The 9,712-nt window shown below is 45.9% G+C and overlaps 1 protein-coding gene across 1 annotated transcript in view; it reads left to right on the forward strand.

The window, feature by feature from the left end:
* efnb3b (ephrin-B3b) overlaps positions 1-8,150 on the forward strand; it is a 74,828-nt gene extending 66,678 nt beyond the window's left edge. Inside the window, exons 4-5 of the mRNA XM_034136670.1 lie at positions 250-312; positions 5,432-8,150. Coding sequence (XP_033992561.1) covers positions 250-312; positions 5,432-5,859 — 491 coding nt within the window. The 3' untranslated portion in view covers positions 5,860-8,150. The remainder of the gene's footprint in view (positions 1-249; positions 313-5,431) is intronic.
* Positions 8,151-9,712: the final 1,562 nt, after the last annotated feature.

A 9,712-nucleotide genomic window follows, 5' to 3' on the forward strand; every position in this document is an offset into this window, starting at 1 on the left:
TCACTCAGGCCAAAACAACAAACGGCCTCTCTTTAGTTTCCCATTCAAACAAATGGAGAAATGCTCGTACTCAGCACAATCAATACGTGCTCCCCTATAATGGGAAGGGAGGGGAAGGAAGGCTTTATTAAAGCTCGCTATTCCTCTTTCTGGCTCCGTGTAAATGCCACTTATTACTTTCAATTCTAAGACTGTTGAAGATAGTTTTTTCTTTTTTCATATTCCACCCTTATTTGTTCCCTTCCACAGGCCAATATGGACTGCCTCCGAAGAAGGAGCCTCCAGCGGGACGCACCACCAGCAGAAACCCAGGTATGCATGAGACCCAAAGGAAGACAATCCACATCTAGAAAATGGATGGAGGGAATAGGCAGAGACTGGGAGATAAAGAGAGGAGCAGCAGGGAGAGGGAGGGAGGAGGCGACAGATGGAGAATGTGCAGCGGTGACATCTGTGGATCTCTCTATTTAATTCCATATCTTTCCCTCTCTCTCTCCCTCTCCTCCCGGTCTACTCGCCCAGCCCTCCGAGCTAAGTGCTGCAGGCGGGGAATGGAGGGCTAATAGCTACCTTGGGAGAGGGAAAGGAAAAAAGAGAGGGAAGAAGAAAGAGGGAGAAAAAGGGAGAGAGGGCTAGACCGGCGGCGACATTTCCAGAGTTATTATTGTCATTAGTTTGGATGGCCTGGATTCTGTAGTCCCGTCAAGAGAGAGAAAGAAAATAAATGAGAATTACGGAAAGATGAGGAAAGGGAGACAGGGGAGTGATGGGACGAAAAGTGGGAGGCACACAAGGAGGAGAAAGAAAAGAATAATTGAAAAGCAAAGAGGGGAAGGGAATAGAACAAGAAGACGGAAATGGACAGATACTAGATCCATGCTTTACCTCAAAGTCATTCAGCGGAGGAGGAAGACCATGATCTGCTCTCAGTTGTGTCTATTTCTCCCTTTTTTTCTTTTTCTTGGTGGTACATTTGTGTGCTATATGAAATGTGTGAGTCAGGGCATTCCTCACTTGTCCATATAGGTGAGAACTGTACGTGTGAAGTGATCAACAATACTACGCGTTGTTTTTATGAGACAAAGAACACTGGACACAACACAAGACTGATTTCAATCACACACATAATGAGGGATTTTGCACCTTCCCGGCCCCCCCGAGAAGTACATATTATCATACACTTATCTGAAATGATTGTAATAATATAATCCTCATGTGAATCATTTTGAATAATAACTGGGATATTGCTGGTTATTCGCTTTCATTTGTGTTGTGTTTGTCTCATCTGATCCTCTCTTGGGATGTAAACAAAGACATTATTGGGATATGAACAGAGAAGGCTCTACAAACAAAAACACACACTCCTTCGTTCTGAGAGTCATAACTCAAATCCAAACAAACAGTCATCAACACTCACTTTTTTCATTGTTGGCTGCATTTCAGATGTCCATGGAGGAAATCATACAACAGATGTGCTCATTTAGGAGGCCTTGTTCTGCTTTCCTGTAGTGTGTTATATACTGTAGGTTTGTGTGCATGTAAATGGTCTGCAAAGGCTAAAATCCTAAAGTTCAGAGAAAAAACAAGGATTTTTGACTCTTTTTAAGCGGTTGAATTACAAACAAAACACACATTCAGGGAGTTGGACAACATATATTATCCCCTGGATTATTTAAACAATATCATCATATGTAAATGATTAAAATGCCGTCTATATTTCTTCCAGGGAATCACAACAGCTGTAATGCAAAGAAAGAGCCTGTAGCATGGAGGTGTGGTTAGTTTAAGGTTCAGTATTCAGACATTCAGCTAGGTTCATTGTCAATACATTTTCATCAGATTAGTTGAGGTCTCAAACTCAAGGCCCGGGGGCCAAATCCGGCCCGCGACTTCATTTTATGTGGCCCCGCAAGAGCTTGCAAAGAATACGATACGTTTATTATATGGTTACATGCCGCTTTACAGAAGCAGGTTGTCCCACAATGCATCTCGTTTTGTGACATGCGCACTGAAGAGACTTGCAATTATTTGCCCTGGACTTCTGCTTTCAGACGTAGTTAATTACTAAGTTATTATCCTATCCGATAATAATCCAATTCAGAGGCAATAATGTAATATAATACATTTTATATATATATATATATATATATATTAGGGCTGTCAGTCGATTAAAATATTTAATCGCGATTAATCGCATGATTGTCCATAGTTAATCGCGATTAATCGCAAATTAATCGCACATTTTTTATCTGTTCTAAATGTACCTTAGAGGGATATTTTTCAAGTTTTTAATACTCTTATCAACATATGAGTGTACAACTATGCTTTATATGTTTGTTTATTATCATTTGAACAATGACAAATATTCTCATGAATATTAAACACAACAACCTCTGAACATTACAAATATTCGCCTCAATTCAACCTAGAACCTCTCTCATACAATAATACAATACTGTGTGTGTGTGTGTGTGTGTGTGTGTGTGTGTGTGTGTGTGTGTGTGTGTGTGTGTGTGTGTGTGTGTGTGTGTGTGTGTGTGTGTGTGTGTGTTGGAGCTATGTGCAGCTCAAGGCATATATGCCTGTGTGTATGAGCTGTGTTGCGCGCACTATCCGTGCTGAGTGTGCTGTCTGGCTACCTGCATAAAGTCAAGTGCTCGGCGCAGTTGTCGGCGAAATGTCGCTCCTCTGTTTCATTGAAACAGCTCCTTATATCCTCAGCTAGCTAGCACCAGATGCTAACAACAACACGTAAGGTGTGCTTCGCTCGCGCCACACATACACACACCCTCCCGGTCCTCCCGATGGCCAGTCCGGGCCTGCCGGTGAGCGTGGAAGTGTGGTCTGCCACAAGCGGGCAGCACGAGCGGGACTGTCAGCATCAGCTTGTAGATGGTATTTTAAACTCGATGCGCTCTGAAACTACGGCGGCCGAGGACAAAAAATACACATGCGTTAATCGCGTTAAAATAATTAGTGGCGTTAAATTTTTTTTGCGTTAACGCGTTATTAACGCGTTAACTTGACAGCCCTAATATATATATATATATATATATATATTATATTTATATAGTTACAACCGGCCCTTTGAGTGCAACCTTTATGCGAATGTGGCCCGCGATGAAATTGAGTTTGACACCCCTGAGTTAAAGGATAAAGGCGTTACAGTCGTTTCTTTACCGTTAACCTGAAATGAAAGCCTGGCACTGTGAGCAACTTGACAGTAATATGACAATATACAAATGTGACATAGGATAAGATAACAGTTTACCACAGTAAGCAACAAATTCCACATTCCAGTATAAACCTCAGATATTTGTGTGAAATGATCAGAAACAGATTTGACTCACTGGACAATGGAATGATCTGAATGTCAACTCCTTTTGCCAGTGTTGCCACAGTTGGTGGTTTTCTATTATCCAGTTGTTCTGCTTGTTATTAAAGCAGAACATAAAAAACTATTCAAACACACAGAAGCATGTTTTTCTGGTACTCTGCTTCTGGGTTTATATTGCAGACCAGGTATTCATAGTCACGCTGTCCCTCCATTAGCAACCAAAACAAGAACAACAAAGCATAACAAAAGCAGCTGTGAATGCAACCCACCTCTGTATCACGATGGTGTTTGATGAATCAGCACAGAGTACACATGGGTAGAGACAAAAAAAATCATTTAAAAAAAAAGCTATCTTATGTGGGAAGCAGCAATAAAACGCCCCGATGCATCGGAGTCTGCTCCATTAATTTTGTAATCTATCTGGATCCTATTGAATGTATTTATGTAGGTTAGCGATGGAATCAAATGTGTATTATTAACAGGATGTCACGCCTGTATTGGGAAATGATAGTGTCTCAAGCATTATGGAACATGTATGTAAACTATGTGAATTGGAAAGTAAAGCTGACCCAAAGCAAACTAGGTTATCACCGTCACATTTTTTACCTCTTGTCTTTCTCCAAGGTGAAAATCACTAATGAAAAAAGAGGGAAGAATTCAAGGGGGAGAGAAGGTGTCAAAGTCTGAACTTGTGCAATAAAAAAAGGAAACTGGAGGGTGTGAGAAGTGGGAAAAGGGGGGGGGGGGGGGGGGGGGGGGGGGGGGGGGCGGAGGTGAGCTGAAGGAAGAGGATATAATAAAGAGAGCCGGTGAAAGGCGGCGATCATAATGGAGATGGAGACTGAGGGATGTTGGGTTAATGGAGGGAGGAAGAAAGCGGGAGTGGGAAAAAAAGGGAGTGTAATCGACGTCCGGCTTTGCCCCTAGTCAGTCCAGCGCGACGGGGGGGGGGGGGGGGGGGGGGGGGGGGGGGCCTTAGTAAGCAGGGGGTGAGGTGTGTTTGCATGCATTTCCATTGCGGTTGTCTATATCTTAGGGGTCCGAATGTGTGCTTGGGTTGCTAGGCACTGAGTTTAGAGCAAGGTGGGTCATTACGGCTACAATAACCCAAAGATAGAGAGAACCACGGAGCGAGGGAGGGCGAGGGAGGGCGAGGAAGCGGAGGAGACAGACATGGGAGAAAAGAAAAGGGATGTGTGCCAAGAATAATGATGGACCAATCCAAAAGGCTCTATACAGCAACGACTCGCATTACCGGCCTTAACCAGTTCGCCACACACATTCACACGGCCCCGGTGCCAGAGCCGTACCCCTCCCCTCAATCACACACACAGATACACACACATAAACACATCTACCGTCGTTCACCTGCTGGGTTCTGACCCGGCCTCCCGCAGAGAAAGTCCTGAGCTCCGAGGCTGTGAAGATCTTAGGTTTTCTGGCAGACGCACAACAGGCAGAGGAAGCAATCGGCTGACAAACTGAGAGATAGTGTGACAGACAGTTTGATGAACAGACAGACAGATAAAGAGACAGACAGGCAGGCAGGAAAGGCCAGCAGGCGGGCGGAGTGTGTGGTCGCTGTGGCGGTGATGGAGCGGGGGAGGCTCTCTTCATGTGGTCGCCCGTAATGCTAAGTAAATACAGTTGTTAAGGTTAGGGAAATAGAGTGTGTTACCTTGATACACACTGTGGCTTAGCCAGGCTGTCCACAAGAGTATATACTGCGCAGCACTCTCTCACACACGGTCCACGGACGTCCCTCTCCGTTTTATAAGCACTGCTGTCCACTTCATTGCATCAATAAAGAGACCACATATAAGCGTCTTGTGAGATTTGCTGCATACTTACCGCATTCCATTGGGTTAAGTCTCTGCAGGCTTCACTAGCGGAGCTAAAACCAGCACCATTACTCATGCCATTGTGGTCCAGCAGCATAAGGACTGGAATGTTGACTTAAAAAGTCACGAAAACATAAATTGGGAACCGTGTTATTGCTCTGGTGATGATTAATATGCATACATAAATCAAAGCTGAAAGCTGCATGTGATAGTGTGGATATTGGAGTAAGAGTTTTTCTATGATTTGTTTCAGGCGGAGCAGCGAACTCCACCCAGTCAAGAGGAACAGGCTTCGGGGGCGAGGGGGGTGAGAACGGGCCCCTCCAACCCTCCAACATCGCCCTCATCGCCGGCGCCGCGGGGGGCTCCGCCTTCCTGCTGCTGGTGACGGCTGTGATCTGCGTGGTGTGTTACCGGCGGAGGCACGCCAAACACTCCGACACCCACCACCCTCCGCTGTCGCTGTCCTCGCTCACCAGCCCCAAGCGAGGAGGGGGCGGGGGCCTCGGCAGCTCCAACAACAACGGCTCCGAGCCCAGCGACATCATCATCCCCCTGCGGACGTCAGACTCCGCCTACTGCCCGCACTACGAGAAGGTGAGCGGAGACTACGGACACCCCGTCTACATCGTCCAGGAGATGCCCCCCCAGAGCCCCGCCAACATCTACTACAAAGTATGAGACGGCCTGCTGCCGGCCGCCCGGACACATCCACCTCCCTCACCCTTTACCAACCAACCCCCTGCTCCCAATGAAGACACAGCCAAGCTCGTCATCACAGCTCCGACCCTGAACCCCTCAATACTACCAGTATTGTCCCATGGATCCCCCACTCACTGCCCCGTGAGCCCGGCCACAGTTGTGTTTCCAGCCACCCCCCCCCCCCCATACTCACACAACTGGGCCACCAAGTGTGTGTTAGGGCAGTCGTATTGCTACATAGCCCTTATTAACAAGGCCCTCACGAGGGGGCCAGAGCCTCTGAGTGCCCCCTTCTTGTCAACTCAGAGCTAAACGAGACCCACCCGTGCCGATTTGAAGAGTCGTCCCCCGTAACGCCAGCGTGGGTATGTGTGTGTGGCAGCACACTTTTTTCTAGGAGTATGGACCCGACGTTGGGACTTGAGATGTTTTGCAAAAGAGAAAAAGAGAAAGTAAAGGACTACATTTAAAAAAATAAACTGTACCCTTGATACCACTTAGCACCGGAGAACTCTGATTCCCAGAGGCCGTACCCGCCTAGCCCAGAGCCCCACCCCTCAGAACTCCATCGGCCAATCAGAGACCGGCCCCTGCCACTAACTCACCAATAGCATTCTAGTTTGTTTGTGTTTGTTTCTCCTGAGAAAATAGGGGGCCTCGAACTCACACAATCAGCCAGCCCGGGCAGGCGGTCACATGACCAGGCCCCGGCCTGAGGAGGTCTGACCAACGGTGACACTCAGAATCTTGTATATTTTAATAATGTGTGTGTGTGACTGTGCGAGTGTGCATACGACTTGGATAATAATTATGGCGCTGCTGCTCCACATTAGCTGTGTGTGTGCAGTCGGTGTGCTTCAGTACAGCAAGTGTGCATATGAGTTTGCATATGCGTGCGTGGGGTTTAGTTCGTGTGTGTGCGCTTCGTGTGTGTGTGACTGTGCGTAAGCGTGCGTTCCTTAGACTTGTCTTAAATACCAAAACACAAAATAGTGAGCGAATATCAAAAAAGTGAGATTTTTTATCGCTATCAACACTTATAGATTATATATATGAATATCCAGTAAATAATTTCTAGATGTTTTTTTTCTTTTTTTCTATCGTTTTATTATTTGTACTCACTCTGTTAAACTACACTTCTGTTGCTAGACGTTTTTTATCTGCTGTTTTTGTTTTACCAAACTTAGAACGACCTTGTTTCCTTCTTTTTTCCCCATTGCGTTGTATATTAATTTAATCCCTTTTTTAATTTTCCCAGTGAACAGAGGTTGTGTCTCTCTTTCTCTTTTCCCCCTCTGTCACTCCCTCCCTCCCCTATCCCCCTCCCCCTCACACCCCTCTAGGGTCTCTGAACTTTGTGTATATTTTTATAGCTCCTTGTACTATGCTGTAGTTTTGAAGTTTAGACCTCGTTTGTGGAAGTGTTGAGGTAGAACCATCTATGAAAGTATTTTTTTTTTTTCAAACGCTTTTTTCAAACGCAGAAGTGAAAAGAAGCGGGGGGGAGAGGGGAGAGGTGGGGAATGGGGGGTGAGAGGGGATGAAATGAAAAAGAAGAATAAAGGAAAAATAACAGGGCGAGAGAGAGTGCTGTCTGGGGAGGAGGAATAAAGCGGCGTTTGAATGCAGAACTTCAAAAACAAAAAGAGAGGGAGAGAGGGAGGGAGAGAGGGAGGGAGGGAGGGAGGCGAGGAAAGAAAAGACTGTGAAGGAATTGCACACTAAGTAAAAAAGCAGCTGAGGGGAGGATGGGAACGGCAGGAGTGAGAGATGAAGGATCCTAATGGAAGGAAGGATGGAGAGAGCAAAGGAGAGAAACATTTTCTTGAGCCTCCTCATTGGAGCCTCCTCATTGGAGCCTCCTCATTGGATAGGAGTTGAACTTCAACCATGGAAAGAAGAGATCTCATCACACGCACACACACATCTCCAGTGACTCGCTCATGTTAACGTGAGGCGGCACATTTCAAATGTGTTCCTCTTTTCCGCCCCAAAAATCGTGTTGAAATGCATTCCCGTGTCAACCACTCGCTCTCTCTCGTTTATTATCAAGGCACACCCCGGTACATGTTAGCCGCGGACACACAAGAGAAATCCCCTCCAGCAAGTCCGTACATTATTTGTCACCCACGCTCCCTCCCACCCGACATAACACAGATTTCACACCTTTTAATGACTGTCACAAATGCCTACTGATTGCATTGAATGACACACATTTGCCGGCGCTCGCTTTGTCACGCACACACACGCGCTTTCACCCACACTCCACAGAGAAGCTGATTGCTCTCATATGACTCTATTCCTGTGATCAAGACTAACCCGATGGACATGGGAGGGATGAAAAGGTGTGTGCGCCATGTTCTCTTTCACACACCCTCACGCCAGTGCCCAGCACCTCGACCTCGAGGGGCCGTAACACAATGCTGTGTTCAGAGGTGCAATATTTTCACATGTGCATACTAAAAAAAAAAAGCGGTTTTGTGTTGCTCAAACATGTTTATGGCTTATGTGTAATATGGGTGGCAGAAGAGAGCTTAAGCTTTTTTATTTTCTTTAGACACACACGAGGCCTCCAGTGATGTAGCCATGTTTTCTGTGTGAAGCCAGTGTTAATTCTGAACCTTAAAAACATTTCTCAGCTGTGTTTTGTATCAGTATCTAACATCATATAATTAGATATCTCTCATTCGTTAGTGTCACATTCGTCTGAATTGACTTTGTTCAACACCATGATGATGATGTTCAGTTTTTCTACCATCAATGAGTTTGGATTGTATTTGACTGTATCGAAATTGATTTCAAAGATGAAATAAGGGGGGAAAACACCTCAAATTCTTCTTTTTGTACAACTGCCGACTTGTGTTTTTTATGTATGCTGTTAAGTCTATGTCTATTTAAACATTCTCAGAGTACCTATAATATCCTCCAAGCCAAATGAAGTGTCTGTTTCTCTCTCTTCAACAACTTCTGCTACTCTTTGGAGCACTCCGATCCAAAATGACAGTATTTTGTTCGAAAATGGCCGCTGCCTAGGAGGGGGAAAACAAAAACTTCTCAGACTTTACGGCGTCAACCCCGACGAAGAAGTCACTGCCCCGTTTTCAGTCCATTTCGCTCCCCCCTCCCTCTCAGCAGAATGTCAAGTATCTCTTGGACTCAATATATTTTTTTTCTTCTGTTGTTTGATTTCCATGTCGATGTTATTTCAAAGTTGTGTCTCTGGCTCTCACTGTTTGTGTTTGACTGGCCGACTCCAATGTGTTGGCTTTTCTAAAAACCACGGACACGGCCACTGGTTGTCATGTTGAAAACAGAAAGAAGAAAGTGCTGTTTCTACGGAACGGGGGGGAGAGAGAAAAAAAGAAAAGAAGCAGCTACCCGCCTAGCTCCCTCACCTCTCTGTTGGTGTGTGTGTGTGTGTGTGTGTGTGTGTGTGTGTGTGTGTGTGTGTGTGTGTGTGTGTGTGTGTGTGGTGTGTGTGTGTGTGTGTGTGGTGTGTGTGTGTGTGTGTGTGTGTGTGTGTGTGTGTGTGTGTGTGTGTGTGTGTGTGTGTGTGTGTGTGTGTGTGTGTGTGTGTGTGTTTCTTTGTGCCGACAGACAGCGAGCGGAGGCTGCGGAGCGAGGTGGTTCTCGTATGTAACGTGTTGAGACTTTGTATTTGGGACACCTCTGTGTGAGAAGGTTTTTTTTGTGTCCTCTCCTCTTCTTCTCTCCTCCTTATCCCCTTGTCTACTCATCACGGTGACCCCTTCCTCCCTCCCCCGTTCCCTTGCCCCTCCTTCCCCCCCAACACACCTCAAAAGAGAGGAAAAAACTAGTACATTCCTGGTTT

Source organism: Trematomus bernacchii, unplaced genomic scaffold (assembly GCF_902827165.1).
Source record: "Trematomus bernacchii unplaced genomic scaffold, fTreBer1.1, whole genome shotgun sequence".
Lineage (NCBI taxonomy): Eukaryota > Metazoa > Chordata > Actinopteri > Perciformes > Nototheniidae > Trematomus > Trematomus bernacchii.